We start from the raw sequence: 22,311 nt of genomic DNA on the forward strand, positions 1-22,311 counted from the left end.
ATGCAAACCACCCTTGGTAGTAAAGGGGTTAATCATTTACAGAATTGCAATGTATCCATAAAGAATGGATGCCATACTGTTGCTCTGTATGACATCTGATTTCTTTTTGCGCACCCGTAGACTTGAATAGGTGAGTCTCCTCCTATTCACAGCTGAAACTATTGCATCCCTCAAATTTATTTACGGTATTTTTATTTTTTCACAAGCAGATTTTGTCATTGAATCTGAATCTAAACTGCCCCATTGAATAAATTGATTCCAGTGCTACCCATTTTTTTTCACAGAAAATGCGGTCATGTGAACGAGTCCTAACCCTAATACAGTGTTTTTGAATCTTATTACATTGGTAAAGTCCCTAAACACTACTTATTAATGGTGATCTACTATTACCCTTCCTATTTTAAAGAATCTTTTGTATAGGAGTAGATTAAGCATTTTTGTCTTTTTCTCAGTTCTATAAACCAGATGATTTTTCTTCACCCCAGGATGGAAATAAGTAGCAGCTCTTGCACTTGTGTTTTAAGGAGCCGAGGCCAGGACCAAGGAACGCTACGCTTGTTCAATGTGCGTTCAACATGCATTTCAGTGGAGCAGGAGAAGATGGCTGCATTATATCCATGTTTGATTCACGGCAATATCCCAGTGCTTGATTTCTAATAATATAAAATATAATATTGTAATAAGAGATTCACTAACAAAAATTGTGGCCAGGCTTCTAGCAGTTTTGTAGTGTTTCTGTAATGAGATTTTGAGATTATTGAGGATGGACACAATTCCGTCATTACGTTGACATTACCGTGATATTGGGAGGTCATCCATTCTTGTGGAGACAATTGAAGATTTGGACAGTCCATGTTTTTATATTATAAGAGAGCAGTCATGTATATTGAGAGTCTCCAGCTGTTCCATAACTACAAGTCCCAGCATGTAATTTCAGTATTTCGGCCAAGGCTGCCTATCATCTACAAGGTCATGTAGAAAACGTGGCTGTGTATCTGAAGTCTAGACATGTAAATCATCTCAGAAGATAGTATGTCCTACAGCTCATTAATCTGCTTTTGCTCACTCACTTAGATTTATAAACACATTATCTTGTCTATAAAGATTATTTCTCACTGGCTTCCCAAGTATTACGCAGCGAGCTGTTCTCCTTTATTCTCATACTTATTGATCAATCTCTTCAGTGACTCATTGGCGATCTGTCATAGACGGCCTCTGTCTGATATGTCTCTCACTACTGTTTGCCTCTACCCATCCCGTTCCCTCCTCCCATCCCGGCCACTTTAAATATCTGGGATGCTTTTGTATCTCCAGGTGGTTCTGTGAAGGAAGAGAGCTGCATAACTCGCCTGACATTTTCATCTCCTCTGAGGGTGACGGCCTTCACGTGCTTGTCATAGCTGAAGCCTTTGAGGAGGACACGGGGCGCTATTCTTGTGTGGCGTCGAATTCCCTTGGATCCGATACGTCCTCTGCAGAAGTTTTTGTTGAAGGTAAAGCGAAATTTTGTCAAAATACCTTTTCTTCATTTCAATTCAACGCTACGCTAATATTATGTATTTCCCTCTACCACCTCATTCTCTGATTATGGCCATTTACATCTACCCCAACTTTGAAATCTTGAGAAGGAATACCATAGAAGTCATTTATTAGGAAAGCATTGTTATGTTTGCTTACATACAACCAACATAATCTGCACACATTATCCCCATTGGGGCTCAGTATCTAAATTCCTTATCAGTATGTGTTTGGCGTGCACAGGGAAGCCGGAGTTCCCGGGGGAGACACGCGCAAACATGGGGAGACTGTACCAACTCCTTGCAGAGGTGCAGATGTTATTACTGACATAGCGGTGGTGCCACTCCATGAATAGAAGCCAAACGCTGGGGAATAAAGTTAATTTCCTCCCGGCAGTGAGGCTTTCGGTGCCAGTGCTGCACAGAGTCAGAACACTATTAACCTGCAGATTAACCCCATATCTGCAGGTTAGGCTGGTTTCACACTTGCGTTTTTTTGCGCTGTATTTTAGCGCTAAAAAACGCATGCTTTTTTTTTCCTATATTTTGCATGGGATGCGCTTATGTGCGCATACACATGCATTTGTATGCGTTTTTACGCGCATGCGTTTTTTTGTGGTGTGCGCTCGGGCGCACAAAATGCATCCTATTGCATTTTTTGGGCGTCCGACTTGCCTCAAAAAAACGCATGCACGCGCAATGCGTTTTTTTACAGCAAGACACCCTTTATAAGTCTATGGGTGCGCATATGTGCGCATTGGCATGCTCATGTATGCGTTTTTTTGCGCATGCTTTTTTTGTTGACCATTAGACAATGGAATTTAGGGGTTTGGGTTAGAGTTAGGGTTAGTTAAGGGGGTTTAGGGTTAGGGTTAGGGTTTGGGTTAGGGTTAGTATGGTTTGGTTAAGGGTTAGGGTTTAGGGTTAGTTAGGGTTTAGGGTTAGGGTTAGGGTTTGGGTAGGGTTTGGTTAAGGGTTAGGGTTAGGGTTAGTATGGTTTGGTTAAGGGTTAGGGTCAGGGTTAGGGTTAGGGTATGGTTTGGTTAAGGGTCAGGGTTAGGGTTAGGGTAAGTAAAGTCATGGTTTGGGTTAGTGTGAGGGGCCAACTAATGTTGGAAAAAAACGCAAACGCGGTAAAAACGCACTAAAATCGCATACAAACGCATAAAAACGCTGCGTTTTTTTCATGCATGCTCATAAAAATGCTTGAAAAAAACGCAGCATTTGTATGTGTTTGTATGCATTTTTTTTGCGGGAAAAACGCGCTGCAAAACAAAGCAAGTGTGAAAGTAGCCTTAATAACTTTTTTTTACATGGCAGCTTCCCTTTTAGGCTATGCTCACACTGGGCATTTTTTTCAGTGTTTTCTTTTTTATACAAATTTTCTGCTGAGTTTTAGAGTACCAGCAAAGTCTATGAGATTTCAGAAATCTCATGCACACAGCTTGTTTTTTTTTTGTCCTCAGTATTTTGTGCTTTGCATGTTTTTATGCACAATGAAGCATGTCACTTCTTTCAGCGTTTTTCACCCATTGAAAGTAATGGGTGGTGAAAAAACACAGAAAATTTGCACCAAAAAACGCAGGTATCAGCTTTTGCAGTGTTTTTTAGTTCCAACACCTGATTAAATGGAAAGAGGGGTTTTTTTTCACTAAACTTTTATCAGCCTGCACAAGAGACAAATCTAGTATGACAAAAAACACAAGAACCATAGCAAAAAACATAGCAAAACCCTAGTTTTTCCGCAACTTTTTTCCTGCCAAATGATCAGGTTTTGCTGCAGAACAAAAAAACAGCAAAAATGCCTAGTGTGACAGTAGCCCAAAGATGCTTTCACATCCTTTTTTCTCATCCGTGTGCAGTATGGTTTAAAAACTCAGGGTTTTTTATGTTTGTCTGGTTTTTTTAATGGATCCATGTGTTTGTTCCATTTATGTTCTACCCCCATCTCCAAAACCGGCCACTCAAGTCTAGGGGCATCTGTCAAAAAATGGATGAAAAAAAACAAGAAACTTGTTCTCGATCAGTTTTTGATGTTTTTCATACGTACAGTTTTAGCTGACCTATTGCTAAGCGTCATTGGAAAAAAACAATGTCCTGACAATTTACTTAAGATGCAAAACATGAGAGCAAAGAGACCTGTTTTTTGATGATGCAAAAATGGAAATGAATGTGATAAAGCAGATTTAGCCCCATATTTAAAGAAGGTTGTTTGAAATGAGGAAAAGGGTCTGCTATACAGTATCACACTTACTTAGAGGTTGTGTCTGGTATTACATAGCCTTGTAAAGAGGACCTATCAACTCTCGGACATGTCCATTATATAATCGAACGCTCCATGAAATAACCGCACCGGAGGCGTTCCTCTGTTATTACTCCAAGACATTTATGAATACATTGACAACAACAAGACGTTACCAATTTGGGTTGTCCCAGCACAATCTGGACCTGTGCGGTCAGTGCCAGAGGGTATAGCAAAAGTAATCTTTAACAAGGGGAAATTGCAGCCAGGAGGAACAGAACAATGCAGACTTAATGAATGTTTTCACATGTAAGACAAGTATTTACTAAAGCTTATATATTAGGAGTGCTGAGAATTACAACACTTATTCTTTTTCATACAATATTGAGAACTCCATCCATTGCAACATTGGTTGTTACTTTTGCAGTAGCAATATCTTGATTTACTAAAAAAACCTGTAACTCTCCATTGTTTACCGCAATTATACCAACAATGGGAATGAACTAAAGAAAGAGGTGAACAAAATGAACCTGTGTGTCCTTTCTAACTTTAGTAATTACCTACCTATGTAAAATACCTACAAATTCCTGGAACCCGGCTTGTTAACAATATGTTTCTCATGACTGCGTTATTAGAAGGGATCATCATTAGAGGTCTGACGAGGCGCTGATTTGGCGACGTTAGCACAATGCAATGTTATGCAAGATGCATAACACTGCTTAGTTCACACTACAAGAGCTGGAATCTTGAAATGGAAAATGATCAAACTACTTGAAAGCTTTTTCGACTATTTTATGTTGTCCGTTCATCTACATAGTGATGGTTGCCCTTAGAAACAGACAATGGTTTAGTACTAATCTCGGGCAGACGCACAGGGACCCAAGAGGTGAAGGGCCCACTTCTACCTCCAAAGCAGATGGCATTATGATGAGTTATTGTACTACAAAGGGCCCCAGATATTGCTTTTGCTCTTCTGTCTGTGTCCTCTCCTGTCCACTCTTCTGTCAATTATGTGTCCTATCAGCTCAGTTGATTGTAAAATTGTCATCGTGCTCCCACCATACTGCGCTCTTCTACCAGGAGGCCAAAAGATTTCTGAATTTAAAGTATGTTCACCTGTTAAACTGGAAGGAAAACATCACATAGGTTACCACAACTATAGACATGTATGATAGCTTTATGACATTACATAATGGGTCTCTGGGGTTCCAAATAAGGCACGCTATTTCCATGTTATCTATTAAAGGGAATCTATCACTAGGTTTTTGCTACCCCTTCTGAGAGCACAATGATGTAGGAGCTGAGACCCTATTTTTCATATGCTGCAGATCTAGCAATTCTCTGAATGCTGAGGTCTGTATAATCCCACCCACATCACTAATTGATAGCTTTCTGTCTATGCACAGTGTACACATCAGTGGTACGTGCGGGGTTATATAAAGCTCATAAACATGGCTGCAGGTTTACTAGTCCTCCTGTGATAATCCTCTACTAATAAAACAGCGAGGTTCTGCAGAGCCCTGACTGAATGGAGCGAAGGTCGAGCATGTATTCCCCTTCCATTCCTTGGACATAGTGTTTGTCCTTTATTGGTAGCCCTATTTCCAGCGGCCCTATAGAAAGTGAATGCAGTGGACTGCACACATACTTGACCTCTGCTTCATCCAGACAGGGCTTTGCTGGACCCTATTTTCAGGATCACTATGTAACCCATAGTGAGGTTGGACACCCCACAATCAGGATAGCTTAGTATTTTGGGAAACTCCTTTATCCACTGGTAAGAAGATCGTAAAAAGGCCACACAGATTCTGTGGTAAATATGCTTTGTGTATGATCCATGTGTCCGTTTTCCCCATCAATGTGTCACCAGTGTTTTTCACGGATGGATAAAGAAATTGCAAAGCTTCTACAGTCCTTTGCAATGTCAAACACAGCCAGCACTCGGATTATACACTGATGCCATCCGTGCTTGTTTTTCATGAACCCAGACTGTAATTGGCCCATTTCATCAGTGACACCGGAAAAAAAAGGACATGTCTCTGTGAGCACGATCCGTGAAAAACATGGAGATATGAATAGCGCTGTAGATTATAATGGGTGTATGTTCTATCCGTGAAAAAAATTGATAGAACACATGAATTCAACACAGATGTGTGAATGAGGCCTCAGTGGGTTGGCGGGTTGATTTACTGTATCCATACAACAGCAAAATGTTTACTCTGAATGTGCCTTAAAGATTAAGTAAACTTTTGAAAATGTTTTAATATTTTTTAAGCTCTTTAATTCCCCAAGATCATTGAGGATTTCGAGACCCTTATCGATCACTCAAATGACTCCACAGAAGCGCACTGAGCTCATGCCTGAGTGTGCACGCAAAGAGGAGTATGGATTCAATAGATAGTCGCAATGAGATCTAATGCAAAGTCATATGAGCCGATTCATCAAGACTTGTGAAGCGGACGCTGGCACTATGCCAGTCTTGCTGGAGCAGAAGGCACCAAATTCATTAAAAGGCACACGCCAATGACTGGAGTGACCTGTGCCTCTGTGCGCTGCGAGTAACAGCAGTGACTGGAGTAGCATACAGAACACCAGCACTCTTGATGATTTTGACAGGTGGTCGCAGTCACTCCCCATCCCGGCTCCGACCATTTCAGTGCAACTGATTTAGACTGGCAACAGTCTCTGGCATAAAAGCTTTGGTGAAAGCTTATTATATTATGAGAAAGTGCGATCGCAACCCGGAGTCCATCGTGCCGAGATGGTAAACTGCTGCTCGGTAATTGCGAACACTATATTGCATTGTACGGACTGAACACCAGCGGGATAATCGCTGACCCATTGTGTACAAGAGTGAACTCTGTTGCTGCACAGAGCCGCTGAAACAAACGCCGGAGCCTGTTAACCTCACAGGGCTCGGCAGGGTGAGCACTAGTACAAGGTCACAGGACTCCACCCCAGAGACAGAGGAAAGAGTCCCTCTAGACCACCAGCACTCGGCGCCGCAGCTGCGGTGCCAGCAAGAGGGTATATGAAACATACTGTAGTGCACCGAGTGCCCACTGCACCACTCTGACGAACACCACTAACCACCCAGAGTAGGGAGGAAAGCGCTAGACTTACGCACGGTGCCGCACTGGCGGATGCAGCTGCTAGATGCGGTACTAATGTGCCTAGGACTGAATGGCACACAATGGTGCTGAGTGAGGTGCTGTGACTGGATAGCACAGTGGCGCTAGACAATGCCACTTATATGCGCTGTCTGACTCTATACCCTAAACCCTGTAACAAGAACAACCAGAGGGAGGGAGTCATAAGGAGTCAGTCACCAGTCTCATGCATCCATCATCACACATACCTCTGACCATATGAGTCTATATTAGCGCATGGCCGAGTGGCCATGCAAGCCTTTTATGGCAGCATCCTTCCGGGACCTTCCTGAAAGTCCAATCCGAGCTGCTTGAGGACCTGAGCATGTGACCTCCGACCTCCAATGCAAAAATGACTTAGACTCCGGAGCTGCTCGCTGCTGACTAGTGCGGATTGCTAAAGCTGAACCCAAAGTGGCAACAGCAACCAACCTGACAGCACTAGCCTGACTAAGACGTCGGGATCGATGCCTTTGCTGAGCAGCCTCCTCTGTGGTCGGGACTGAATGGGCGTCCGCAGAAGGCAAGGCTCGGGATTCCTCCTGTGCAGAGGCAGGAACCCGACGCCTAATATTGACTTTCTCTCAAATTCATACTTTGCCCTGTGAGGGAGCTCTGCACTTTTACCTCTTGAGCCGTATACTTCTGAGTGGTCTTTTGAGCAGTCTGTGAAGATCTCATGAACCGGACCCCACTGATCTGCAGGGAATTAAAGCTCCTAAAATGTAAAACAAATAAACATATAAATTTCAAAAAGTTACTTACATTTATAACTTCTAATTCTCATATACCATACTTACATTTTATGTGTATTATATTTCATTTACTGATAAAGGTTTCTGCTCTCCTTTTAGGGGCCAGTTCTTCAGACTCAGAAAGTGAAATCTTTTCTTTCAAGTCAAAACCAGCAACAATGCCGCAGTGAGTGTACTGTTTGTCTATAATGAAAAAAATCAATTTGATAATTTTTTCAGTTTTTGCCAGTACGTCATACAACATGTTACTGTTTACTGCTGAAAGAATACAGTAGTAATGAGTCTGGTGTATTTATGATGGGAACGCTCCCCAATCCCCATCTGCAGTGATTGGCATGCTTCTATGTATTCATGCACACAGCGGTTTGTACATCTCTGCTGTGAGCGATGTATGGGTATGCAAAGTGCACCCCTAATACATACAACAAACTAGGTGTCCTCTCCTAGTATCCCAACAGCATAAAATATGTTATAGCTGTGATATGCTGCTTTTACTTAAGGCAGCATATCAATCTGACAGATCCATTTTTTTCAAAATTGGGAGTTGATGGCACAGGTATACAAGCATAAATTTGCCATCAAAGGGTATCAAGTCTGGAACTTTTCTGTTATGGGTAGAATAGATGACAACTTTCCAATAGTTGGGGGTCCAACTTCTGGAATCCTACCAGTCCCAAGAATCGAAGCACCAAAGAACCTGATCCAAAGAATGGCGCTGAGGTCGATCATGTACAGTGCAGCTGCAGTCATTCTTATGGAAGTGCCGAAGACCAACGATTGGCTATTTTTGGCTGTCCCATTTAGAAAGACTGGACGAACACTGAACATGATCGACCCCAGCTCCTTTCACGCTGGGCTCTATAGAGCCCCAGTGCTTGGGACTGGTGGGGGTCCTAACAGTTGGACACCCAGCGATGGGGGAAGTTGTTGTTCTCTGTCCTAATGAGAGGGGATAACCTCCAGACTTGACGATACCCCCTTAAGGGCAAAGTTTATCAAACTAATAAACTATAGCTGCTTTTATATGGCCCACACTAAATATTTGTCACCTACAGTAGGTCTCTGGCATTAAAATAGTTAAACATCCTGCCATGAGCATACTCTGAATAGACTAACATTCAGACTCAGGTGTGACCAACTTTCTTCCAGCCCGGGGCAGTCTGTCTCTCAATGGAGAGAGTCTTATGACCTAGTAAATATCAGACGCAGAGCAGTGATGATTCAGGTGTCTACAGTCAGACCTATTCGGAAACTTCAATAGTGGATGCCAAGCAGGAGCGGCCGTGTTCCTGTCAGAAGATTAATCACCAGCCTGTCATTTACGGAGGTCTCTTCTCAGTGTGAGAATGTGGATAGAGAATCCATTTTCAGGAATGCCCATGTGCGGCCCTCGGTGAATGAGGAGGTGATAAAATACATACGTGCTGCACACATTTCACACATTTATTACTTGTGTTGTAATGTGAAGTCACACTAAGGTAGTGAAGCTCCTTCAGGACAGGGTTCACTATTAAATCATAAAATTATATAGTGTATCATAAATGCATTTGTGTTGTTGGAAATGACATGTTTCAGTTGACATTGTGGCCCGATTCATCATGATTTAATTTGCATTTGAACAAGCAAAATATTTTCTTCTACATTATCCAGTGGATATTTTGAGCTCTTAGAGCAAGGTCCCCTACATGGCCTTGACCTTACTTTCATAGAGATTTCAAAGCTGACACACCACATTATAGTTGGGTCAATGACTTAGTTGTCCAATATTCAGGTTTCCCTCATAATTATAAATTTCTTTGACTATCATGTTGCTGGACTTCACCCATTCATCTGCAAAACAATACTGCATCATTAAAGAAGTACCCCCTCCAAACTTTGCATTTACTAAACCTCCCTTCGATAAAAAGTTAGGAGGGAATGGATCTTTTTAATCCCTTCATGACCGGAGCTTTTTTGGGTTTTGAGGTTTCATTTTTTGCTCCCCTTCCTCCCAGAGTCATAACTTTTTTTTATCTTTCCATCAATATGGCAGTATGAGGGCTTGTTTATTGCAGGACGAGTTGGACTTTTGAATGACACAATTGGCTTTACCATGTCATGTACTAGAAAACGGGAAAAAAATTCCAAGAGCGGTGAATTGCAACAAAAAGTGCAATCCCATACTTATTTTTTTTTGTTTGGCTTTTTTACTAGGTTCACTAAGTGACCATCCATTATGATTCTACAGCTAAATACGAGTTCATAGACACCAAACATATCTAGGCTCTTTTTTATCTAAGTGCTGAAAAAAAATTCCAAACTTTGTTAAAAAAAATGTGATTTCCGATACCCGTAGTGTCTCCATTTATCTTGATCTCGGGTTGGCTGATGGCTTATTTTTTGTGTGCTGAGCTGACATTTTTATTGATACCATTTTGGAGCAAATACGATCTTTTGATCGCCCGTTATTGCATTTCAATGCAATGTCGCAGCGTTTTAACTTTTTTTTCTCACTACGCCGTTTAGTGATCAGGAGACTAGAAGCTGCCATAACCCCATCGCCTCTGCTACATGCCGGCAATGATCAGATTGCCTCTATATAGCAGAATTACTCACTTGCTATGAGCACCGACCACCGTATGGCGGTCACAGCAAGCCGGCACTGACAACCATAGAGGTCTCCAGGAGACCTCTGGCTGTCATGTCAAAGAACCGGTGACCCGCGATCACGTGGCCGGAAACGCGAGTTAAATGCCGCTGTCGGCGTTTGATAATGGCATTTATCTAGTTAATAACCACGGGTGGATCGGGATTCCACCTGCGGCTGTTCCAGGCACATGGCAGCTGTTCAAAACAGCTGACATGTCCCGGGAAAGATCTGGGCTCAGCGTTGGAGCCTACATCAAAGGGAGGGAGTCTGACGTCGGCGTACTATTACGCCTGACGTCGAAAAGGGGTTAAAGGGAATTTGTCAGTATTATTAGTCCTCCTAAGCCGTCTACATGGACATGTAGGTCATAGGAAACTGAGTAAAATGATACCTTGATATAGAATAATACTGTAGAATCATAGAATGGTAGAGTTGGAAGGGACCTCCTGGGTCATCTGGTCCAATCCCCTGCTCAAAGCAGGATTCACTAAATCATCCCAGACAGATGTCTGTCCAGCCTCTGTTTTAAGACTTCCATGGAAAGAGAACTCACCACCTCATTGATCACCTTAACTGTCAAAAAGTTTTTTTCTGATATCTAAACTGTGTCTCCTCCCATATCTGTTATCCGATGTTTTTATTTAAAAGAAATCCACGTTTTCTTAATACGCAAATGACCTGTTAATATATTTGGGCCGGACACTGATCTGCATGAAAATCTGCCTCCAGGGTAGTAACGATCACGGTAACAAAGGGTGCGGCCGTATCCGGCCCGTGCAGGAGGAGGGTCCACCGACGTCAATGCCTACTTCAGCTGTATATGCATCCGAGATCACACATTCAGCTGAAATGCATGTGCAGTGCATGGCGTGATGTCATGCGCGGTCAACTGCTTGCACGCTGAAGTCAACTGCTGGCTACAGAAGAAGACATCATGATGCGTGGGAACAGGGAAAGATGTATGGAATTTATTTTATGCGTTAAAGAATAGCAGCAGAACAGGGGACATGTGTACCAGGATGCTGGACATGAGTACCAGGATGGAGCCCAGGATGGGAAACATTACTACATAAAAGAGGAAGAAAAGCAACACATGTCCTTACTGAATTTAGACCACTACTAGGGCCCAACATTTGAAACATTCAGGGGTGGGGGGATGGAGTAGCAGGTCCAAAGTTTGGACTGGGGCCCATAGGACTCTAGTTATACCACTGCCAACGAGAGTTATGTAACTGATACAGAACAGTGGAACTGAACTTTGCCTTCTGACAAACACATTTGCTGCAGCTCTCACAGCTCTGATGTATTGCAACCCTGTCTGCCTGTGAGCTGGAAGCTGAGGCTGAGAGGAGCCTGCAGATGTGTCAGGTATAATCACACACAGCTCTGCAGTGTGATCAGGATAACAGAGAGTGGCCATTACACGTCAGACTGGTAAAATCACATTTCGTTTGAAAAAGCTCTTGATCCCACTGAAAGATTTCCTCTACTAGGCTGCTTTAATCTGTAGTGTTTTTGTGATCTGCAGCTCTTGTAGCTCCTGCCCACGTGATACCAATATATTATAATTCCAGTTTTGCAAACATATGTCTGCTTCATTCTCCCAGGGCTCAAAAGAAGACCACTTCTGTTTCACTTACCATAGGACCATCATCACCAAAATGTGGGATAACCACAGCTATTATGCAACCGATATCTATTCCTGGTCAACAAGTAAGTAACTTACACATAATAATTCATACTGATTGCTTTGGTTTATTATTAGTGATGAGCGAGTGTGCTCGGATAAGGCGTTATCCATTCATACTTGTGTGCCAATAGAATATTGCAAATAGGCAATCCTTACATGTCTTGCTGCTGTTGAACATTCATGAGACATGCATCCACGGCAACTCGAACACAGCACTCCAAAGTCACTAGGTTAGTGCATGAGCATGCTCTGATAACACCTTATCCAAGCACGCTCAGTCACCACTATTTATAATACATTGTCCTGGACTATACAATCTATACAGAGCTACTAATCCTTTCACATTCTCTCCCAGGTCCAGAGCCCTACTTCTTATTTGTATCGACAGGACGGGTCCGGTTACCAGACATTCTCTCCTCCGTCCTTTACTAAGGTATGGATTTATACTTTACTGTTGGTCTTCTATATTTATCTGCTTTGCCTTTTGTTGCTTTGCTTTTTGTTGGATGATACATTTGCCGATATGGCAATTGCAAAATTGGCTCCTGGGGTCCGCTGGCTTCTGTAACATTTCCTAATGGTCTCAGTCTATATTTTGTAAACTGCTGAATGTATAGTTTTCTACATAAAGGTATTTTCAGCCTAACCACGCTTCTGTATCAGTGGCTGATTATTGTCCATATGACTTATTTATGAAGCGCTGTTGTACATCATAGTAAATAATCCAGTAAGACGTCGTCCCATTTGTAGAATGTGCAAGTGCTCAAACATCATCTAATGATTTACATCCCACTTCCACAGTGAAATCTCCATGTAGTGTGTGAGTAACGGCAAATAATAAGCCGCATACATCATTGGGTATGGTTAGATTTTCCAACCCCAGTAATACAAGAGTTTTTTTTTTTTTTTTAATGTTTCCTTTTTAATTATGTAGATAAATCCTCATAACTATCTACAAGAACAAACCTGATTTCTTGACGTGAATTAAAGTAGAATAACTGGAGCTCAGAGAATATACTGTATGTTTAACCATGACGTTATTTCAATATGTCATTATGATTTTAAAAAGAGAAAACACAATAGTTTGACAATAAATGGCTTCACCCAACCACTAACCATGAGTGGAGAAAAAGTTTTGGTGTTATCATTTATATTCTCTGAGAAAAGGCCAAGAAAGCAAAAATTCTGCCAGGGTATGTAAACTTTTGAGCACAATTGTAAACTAGAAGGTGGAATTTATCTTAAGTAGACAATGTCAGATTTGCTAGTGGTTACATTGCTGTTTTTTGTCAAATTGACCAAAGTGTCACCAATGTTTCACATTGGCACATCTTTAGTGAAAACTCTTCTTGCCAGAGCTGTTTCTCCAGTTTTACGTCACCCCTACCTCCATGCTCATTGCCTCCACCAAATTCAGAGTTGCAATTGATATTTCTGACTTTGACCTATTTGTCTGTCTAACAGTGCCTAATTGAAACCAAAATTTCAAGTCATAAAAGCAATGCAAAATCACAAAAAGTCACACGTTTGTGAAAAATTAAATTCAGCAACGTTTGCCACCATAGGAGAATTATCTTCTGCATCTGGAAGGATCAACATATAGTCTTCCCTATCAGGCTCTGTCCCCTATCACTGCCAGAAAAGCTTGTCTCATAGTTTGCGAGGCAATGCTATAGATCGTAATAGAGAAAAGTGAAGTGGGGCAGTGCAAAAAAAAATGCAAAAGAAACACAGGACAATAATAATCAGGATCTTTCGATGTGCTGATTTACCTGCATCTGCACCTGGTCTGCATAGTCAAGTTTTGTTATGTAACTTTCCATACAGTAGAAAACTTTCCATAAAATACATGTATTTAGATTGCTGTTATTATATTATACTTGTAAGGATAGAAGGACAAAACTCTATACAGGAATCGCTGGTTACCCTGAAGATCAACAGGAAAAGCAGTAAAATCTAATGAAAATGTAATGTGAGAGTATAAATGCAAGTTGATTGTATATCCTCAAGCCCCCCTTCTTTCCCACCAATTATAGAACTTTATATGACATAGAATCCAAATAGTAAAATGGTTTATGGTAATTGAAATAATCTTGACACCAGTTTTTGAGCAAATTAAGGTCAGGACTCTCAAGGACAAGCATTGTCTTTGTTTTGCTGTACATCAGCATTACTCTCGCAGCATGCTTTGACTCATTTGCTTGATGAAAGAAAATTTCCTGTCCTGATTGAGGATTTTGGCAGTGTTTGGAAGGTTCTCGTCCAATTCTTGTCTGTGACGTGCATCATCAGGCCTAATAAGACGGTCAGATCCTGTTGCTGAGAAGCATTTCTAGAGCATAACACTGACACCGCTTGCCCTGACGACATGCACAGCGCTACCCGGAGGCCGTCCAGTGCCACATTTGTGCAAGGCATGCTGCTTGGTATTCAGGTCTTATTAGACCATAAAACTTTTTGCTGGATTATTACAATAACTACTTTTATTATTGCCGTAAAGGTGATTTATTTGGGGAGGAATGCTTGTATATTTTGAACCATCACATGTGTAACGCCTTCATTGGCAGCCGCAACTGAACTCGTGCAGCTTTTGTCATAATTCATACCAGTAGATAAAATTAAAGGGATCGGCCAGCACAATTCCTCTCACCAAACTTCTGATATGCATCTCTTTCAAAAGCATCTAGCAATACCTTTAAATGGCCAGCCTGTTCCTCCATTACCGAGTAATCAAGGTTTGAATTAATATGCAAATGAAGCTAAAGAGCTACTGCAGATCTGAAGCATTTGTCACTCCAGGTCTGTCCCCCACCCAGCTCCACCTCTTCCTTCTTGATTGACCATCTGTATACTGAGCGACTTGGAGCAAGCAGGAAGAGGCGGCGTTGGATGGGGAATAGAGCTGAAGTGACAGAGGCTTCAGATCTACCATAGTGCTTTAACCTTGTTTGCTTATCAATTCAAACACTGATTTCTCAGTAACAGACGAACGGATTGACAATGTAAAGGTATTCCTGGGCTTGTCTTTGTAAGAGCTACATACTCACATAGTTTGGGGAAAGGGGGTGGGAATAAATCCTGCTGACCGATTCCCTTTATCTGTAGTGTGACTTTAAGCTAAATGAGAACATGTGCTCTTAATTTTCTGGAAAAGTTCTCTTTCACCCTTTCTATTAGGAAGCGAGTTGCCTCATTAATTGTCTGGCTGTTGGAGGCGGTATCCTTCACGTATAATAGCATGTAGATCACGTAACTTTCATACCTTTCTCACTATATAGTGTAACATAGTCCTTGATTTATGGACACGCTTGAGTTTAGAACCTTCATGTGCTTTTTCTTCCTCTCCTGATTCATTCAAAAAGGCTACAGAAAACGACCTACATAATACTGCATTATTGTGAGAAGTTTGACCTCTGACTCCACGGACGGAGCAGACCCTGAAGCTGTTCAGGAAAGTAAGGACACCACATTGCCTTGTTTGACATATGATCTTTTTCTCAGGAGCTCCATAGTCTGACAGCATCTGAAGGTCAAGTTGTGGTCCTGGAGTGCAGGGTAAAGGGCACACCTCCTGCTAATGTCAAATGGTTTAGACAAGGGACAGAAATCCAGGACTCTCCTGACTTCAGGATACTACAGAAAAGTAAGGCTAATGCAGATTTAAATAACTAACGTAATAAAACAACACAAATGTACCTAAGATACATAATACCAAAATGTGGAGTACATGCATGATTACCCTAGAGTCTATGGAACTGATTGGCAGTAGTAGTACACAATTATATACTATGCATTTGGCCCATTTCCCCCAAAACTTAAATTCCTGTCCTAGTAATATTGCTATGAAAAGAAATTTCAAGCTAGCCAAGATTGCAAAACATTGAAAAATAACTCAACAGGACTATCCGATTGTAAGTGTAACTTGTATATTTAATAAAATAAATCTTCACTGTGTTAACATTAATTTTGAGCATTCCTACAGGAAGATGTATACCTGTCCATTCATACAAAATCAGAGTAAATGCGCAGTCCTAATGGAACTATCCTAATTCTCATGGTCTGTAACTTTCTAAATCTTTTTGAGTGCGTAGCTGCTTTTTAATAACACTCTGACAGCATCATATGTACTGGTACTTCCATCCCCTCCATTAAAACATGCATTGCACCTGCAATTGATCAGTCACTTGCCTGTCCTGAACTGAAAACATGTCTCTTTGTTCTGCCTGTGTGTAGTTTAACCGATAGTACAGCAGGAGATGAAAGTCGGAACTGCTCTCTCTCCTTGGCATCTACTAAGTACATGTAGTTACTGGCTCCTTCATTTGTGATTCGACAGGGGTGAAACAACATAATTGGTCGAGTGATAGGCAGATTGTCCATTATTATATAATAAAATTAACTGGTCTGAAAGTAGAGACTATTTAACAACAAAGAGCACTCGACAGTCACCATAATTCCCATTATTTTGATGGAGAATGATGCCTACTGTGTGCTCCTCACTGAATGGATAGCTGGTACCTAAATATGTGCTAATGGATGGTCCCAGGAACTGAGCCCTGCCCAATCGGTATCACATGGAATGTACGTTACAAAAAACATTAATTTCATGAAACCAGTACATTACTATTATTATTACTATATCTGTTTTTCATGGCAGAGAAGGGAATAAGTGCTTCCAGGTGCCGACCACCAGAGGCAAGGTTAGAAAAAACAGCCAAGTGCAGTTGTGCCGCACTCTCTGACACCCCTACAAACAACCTCACTAACATGATCATTCCAGCCCTAACCCATCTCTTCAACCTATCCCTAACTTCTGGTACCTTCCCCTCTGCCTTCAAACATGCCACCATAACACCCATCCTCAAAAAATCAAACCTTGACCCAACTGCTATGCCCAACTATCGCCCGATATCACTGCTCCCGTTTGCTTCCATACTCCTTGAACAGCATGTCCATGCTCAACTTTCCTCCCACCTCTCATCTAACTTCCTCCTTGACATCCTACAATCTGGCTTCCACCCCCACCACTCCACTGAAACTTCCCTGACCAAAATTACTAATGACTTACTCACAGCCGAGGCTAACAGACAGTTCTCTATCCTCCTCCTTCTTGACCTGTCCTCTGCCTTTGACACAGTTGACCACTGCCTACTGCTACAGAATCTTTCTTCCCTTGGTATCAAAGACCTTGCCCTATCCTGGATTTCCTCATACCTTTCTGACTGCACTTTCAGCGTTTCCCACTCCCACACTACCTCCTCATCTCGCCCCCACTCTGTTGGAGTCCCCCAAGGCTCTGTCCTGGGGCCCCTACTTTTTTCCATCTTTACTCTTGGCCTAGGACAACTCATAAAGTCCCATGGCCTCCAGTACCACCTGTATGCAGATGACACTCAGATCTACCTCTCTGGCCCAGATGTCACCTCTCTGCTGTCCAGAATCCCAGAGTGTCTATCAGCCATATCCTCCTTTTTCACCTCTCGCTTCCTAAAACTCAATGTAGACAAAACTGAATTCATTATCTTTCCTCCATCTCACGTATCTTCCCTACCCGATCTATCTATTATGGTAAACGGCATCACGCTCTCTCCCGCACCTGAAATTCGCTGCCTCGGAATAACTCTCGACTCCCTGTCCACGTCCAATCTCTTGCCACCTCCTGTTGCCTCCAACTCAAAAATATTTCCAGAATCCGTCCCTTCCTCAGTCCTCAATCTACTAAAACTCTTGTACATGCCCTCATCATCTCCCGCCTTGACTACTGCAACACTCTCCTCTGTGGCCTCCCTGCTAACTCTCTTGCACCACTCCAGTCTGTCCTCAGTTCTGCTGCCCGATTAATCCACCTCTCTCCTCGCTACTCCCCTGTCTCTCCCCTCTGCAAATCCCTCCATTGGCTCCCAATTCCCAAACTAATCCAGTTCAAACTATTAACACTGACCTACAAAGCCATACACAACCTTTCCCCTCCCTATATCTCTGAACTAATCTCCCAATATATTCCCTCACGTAATCTTCGATCCTCCCAAGACCTCCCACTCTCCTCGATACTTATTCGTTCCTCACACAACCGCCTCCAAGATTTCTATCGAATATCCCCTATCCTCTGGAATGCCATACCTCAACACGTCCGATTATCCACCACCCTCGGATCCTTCAAACGGAACCTGAAAACCCATCTTTTCAGGAAAGCTTACAGCCTGCAATCACCGTTCTGCCGCCTCACCACCGCCTGAGCTGCCGCCTCATCACCAATAGAGCTGCTGCACCCCCGACCTTCCCCACTATCCCCTAGAATGTAAGTCCGCAAGGACAGGGTCCCCTCCCCTCTGTACCAGTCTGTTATTGTAAATTTGTTTACTGTTAACAATATCTATAACTTTGTATGTAACCCCCCTTCTCATGTATAGAACCATGGAATAAATGGCGCTATATAAATAAATAATAATAATATGCTGTTTCTGCAACTTGGGAGTTATGCCAACAGTTGGCTGTGCTTTTTTCATAACTTCCATTAATTTCTATGGGAATTACTCTAACGGCACAGTTAAGCTGTTTTCTTAAACCAACCTCAGGTGACCAGGACCTAGAAGCGGTTATTCCCATCTTGGTCTTTAAAGGCAGAGATTGGACTAACCCTTTAGGTAACTTGTAGTTTTTTTTTTTTCTTTCACGTTTTATTTCTAGATGATTATTTGTTTGTAGGCTATGAAGTTTCTCTGCAACCTTTTTCGAATTGTATGTTTGCTTCTGAAACAGGAAAGTGCCCAGCTCTCTTCGTCTCCAGGGACTTCATATATCATTTCTATTCACACATTATTATCCTGTATAAGTATTCTGGAGGAACAAACTCGTCAAGTTCTCATTGTTCTCCTCTCTAATCTTTTTACTCCTGGAGAGGTTGGGAGGTTACACATTGTATTACAGGTCTCTTACAAGCAGACAGGAAAGTAGTTAACCGTTTGTTATTATAGACACGCTTTATGAGTATATTCTCTGTTTGTATTAGATATGCCACTGGATGTGTCCCCTTCTATATATGGCCTCCACCTGCTAACTGCAAAGCTTCTCCCCAGTAACTATTGGTAGGGAATAATAGAAATGGCACAGATGTAGCGTTTCTTACTATGGCGCACGTACCACGATGCTGCAAGTCATCCTGATACAGAAAAGTGTACCTGAACATTTAACTTGTCATGTTCATTAAAGAACTCCCATCAGTTTTTGTCCACTTAATATATTGCAGTCATCATTTATATAGCACTGTGTACTTACAATTGCTCATTTTGCCTTTCTACCCAGATAATTCTTCTCTTTTCCATTAGTTCTATGACATAACATAATTAAAGTGTTAGGAACGGCGGAACGCACTAAATAAATAAAAAAGTGTGCTCGCCGCTCGGGGTCCACCGTGCAGAAGGTGTTAACACTGCTGCAAATTAATGGCTGACGTGCTATATGGCGGTATAATGAGCACGGGTTCAACGTCACCCGATGTGCGCAGAGTAGAGTTGAGCGATACCGTCCGATACTTCAAAGTATCGTATCGGATGGTATCGGCCGATCTTTAAAAAAAGTATCGGTATCGCCGATTCCGATACCGGAAGTCCTATTCAAGTCTATGGGACTTCCGGTATCGGAATAGGAAAAACCCTTTCCTGCCCTTGTACAGCCTCTCTGGGGTCTGTACGGGCCTTTCGGGGGGCTGTGCCGGCCTGCCAGGGGGTCTGTGCAGGCTCCGGTGGTCTGTGCCGGCCTGCCGGTGGTCTGTGCAGGCTCCGGGGGGCTGTGCCGGCCTGCCGGGGGGCTGTGCCGGCCTGCCGGGGGGCTGTGCCGGCTCCGGGGGGCTGTGCCGGCCTGCCGGGGGGCTGTGCCGGCCTGCCGGGGGGCTGTGCAGGCTCCGGGGGGCTGTGCCGGCCTGCCGGGGGGCTGTGCCGGCCTGCCGGGGGGCTGTGCTGATGTCCGGGGGTCTGTGCAAGCATCGTCCGATGGGACTACAAGTCCCATCGGGCGATGCCTGCTACCATGACAGTGATTGACACATTAGCCAATGATGGGACAGTAGTAGTCCCATCATCCGGCTAATGTGTTAAATGTTAAAAAAAAAAAAAAAAAAAATACTACATACATACTACATGCATGCTACATACATACTACATGCTACATACATACTACATATATACTACATACATACTACATACATGCTACATACATACTACATGCATGCTACATACATACTACATGCTACATACATACTACATATATACTACATACATACTACATATATACTACATACATACTACATACATGCTACATACATACTGCATGCTACATACATACTACATACATACTACATACATACTACATGCATGCTACATACATACTACATGCATGCTACATACATACTACATGCTACATACATACCACATACATACTACATACATACTACATACTACATATATACTACATGCATGCTACATACATACTACATGCATGCTACATACTACATACATACTACATACATGCTACATACTACATACATACTACATGCATGCTACATACATACTACATGCATGCTACATACATACTACATGCCACATACATACCACATACATACCACATACATACTACATACATACTACATGCTACATACATACTACATATATACTACATGCATGCTACATACATACTACATGCTACATACATACCACATACATACTACATACATGCTACATATATACTACATGCATGCTACATACATACTACATGCTACATACATACCACATACATACTACATACATGCTACATATATACTACATGCATGCTACATACATACTACATATATACTACATGCATGCTACATACATACTACATGCTACATGCATGCTACATACATACTACATACATACTACATGCTACATACATACCACATATATACTACATACATACAATACATTCATACAATACATACATAGACATACAGTACATATAACATAGAGTAACATACTTACCAATACTTGTCACATTGTTCCCCGAAGCCATTGTCTTTTCCGGAATAAATATTAACATAACAAACCACAAAAATACTCACCCACGATCCGAAGCAGTCCACGAGTGTGTCCCACGACGATCTTGGGTAGAGAACGGCAGCATCAGATGATGCTGCCGTTCTCTACGGGCTGCAGGAATCCAATGACGGAAGGTAGGTATCCTTCCGCACTGTATTCCTCCGCCACTTAAAAAAAAAAAGTCCCTAGTCTCACTTTATGCCATTGCTGCGTGGGAAATTCCCATGCTACATACATACTACATGCTACATACATACTACATATATACTACATACATACTACATACATACTACATGCATGCTACATGCATGCTACATACATACCACATACATAACACATATATACTACATGCATGCTACATACATACTACATGCTACATACATACCATATACATACTACATGCATGCTACATACATACTACATGCATGCTACATACATACTACATGCTACATACATACTACATATATACTACATGCATGCTACATACATACTACATACATACTACATATATACTACATGCATGCTACATACTACATGCTACATACATACTACATATATACTACATGCATGCTACATACATACTACATGCATGCTACATACATACTACATGCTACATACATACCACATACATACTACATATATACTACATGCATGCTACATACATACTGCATGCTACATGCATGGGAAACTGGGTCTGAGCAGAAAAAGTAAATTAATGTGCATGCAAAATGTAATTGCATATGAACACATGACCTTTACACAGAGAAAACCAAAAGCAAAACTACATATATACTACATGCATGCTACATACATACTGCATGCTACATACATACCACATATATACTACATACATACTACATGCATGCTACATGCATGCTACATGCTACATACATAACACATATATACTACATGCATGCTACATACATACTACATGCTACATACTACATATATACTACATGCATGCTACATACATACTACATGCTACATACATACTACATATATACTACATGCATGCTACATACATACTACATGCTACATACATACTACATATATACTACATACATACTACATACATACTACATGCATGCTACATGCATGCTACATACATACCACATACATAACACATATATACTACATGCATGCTACATACATACTACATGCTACATACATACCATATACATACTACATGCATGCTACATACATACTACATGCATGCTACATACATACTACATGCTACATACATACTACATATATACTACAT

General features: G+C 41.8%; 1 protein-coding gene across 1 annotated transcript in view; it reads left to right on the forward strand.

The window, feature by feature from the left end:
* The first annotated feature begins 1,429 nt into the window (after positions 1-1,429).
* Positions 1,430-22,311, forward strand: part of PALLD (palladin, cytoskeletal associated protein) — a 260,746-nt gene continuing 239,864 nt past the window's right edge. Inside the window, exons 1-5 of the mRNA XM_073577130.1 lie at positions 1,430-1,493; positions 7,763-7,829; positions 11,900-12,005; positions 12,338-12,415; positions 15,484-15,625. Coding sequence (XP_073433231.1) covers positions 7,822-7,829; positions 11,900-12,005; positions 12,338-12,415; positions 15,484-15,625 — 334 coding nt within the window. The 5' untranslated portion in view covers positions 1,430-1,493; positions 7,763-7,821. The remainder of the gene's footprint in view (positions 1,494-7,762; positions 7,830-11,899; positions 12,006-12,337; positions 12,416-15,483; positions 15,626-22,311) is intronic.

This window comes from Dendrobates tinctorius, unplaced genomic scaffold (assembly GCF_039654945.1).
Source record: "Dendrobates tinctorius isolate UK_male_01 unplaced genomic scaffold, ASM3965494v1 ptg000008l, whole genome shotgun sequence".
NCBI classification, from domain to species: Eukaryota; Metazoa; Chordata; class Amphibia; order Anura; family Dendrobatidae; genus Dendrobates; species Dendrobates tinctorius.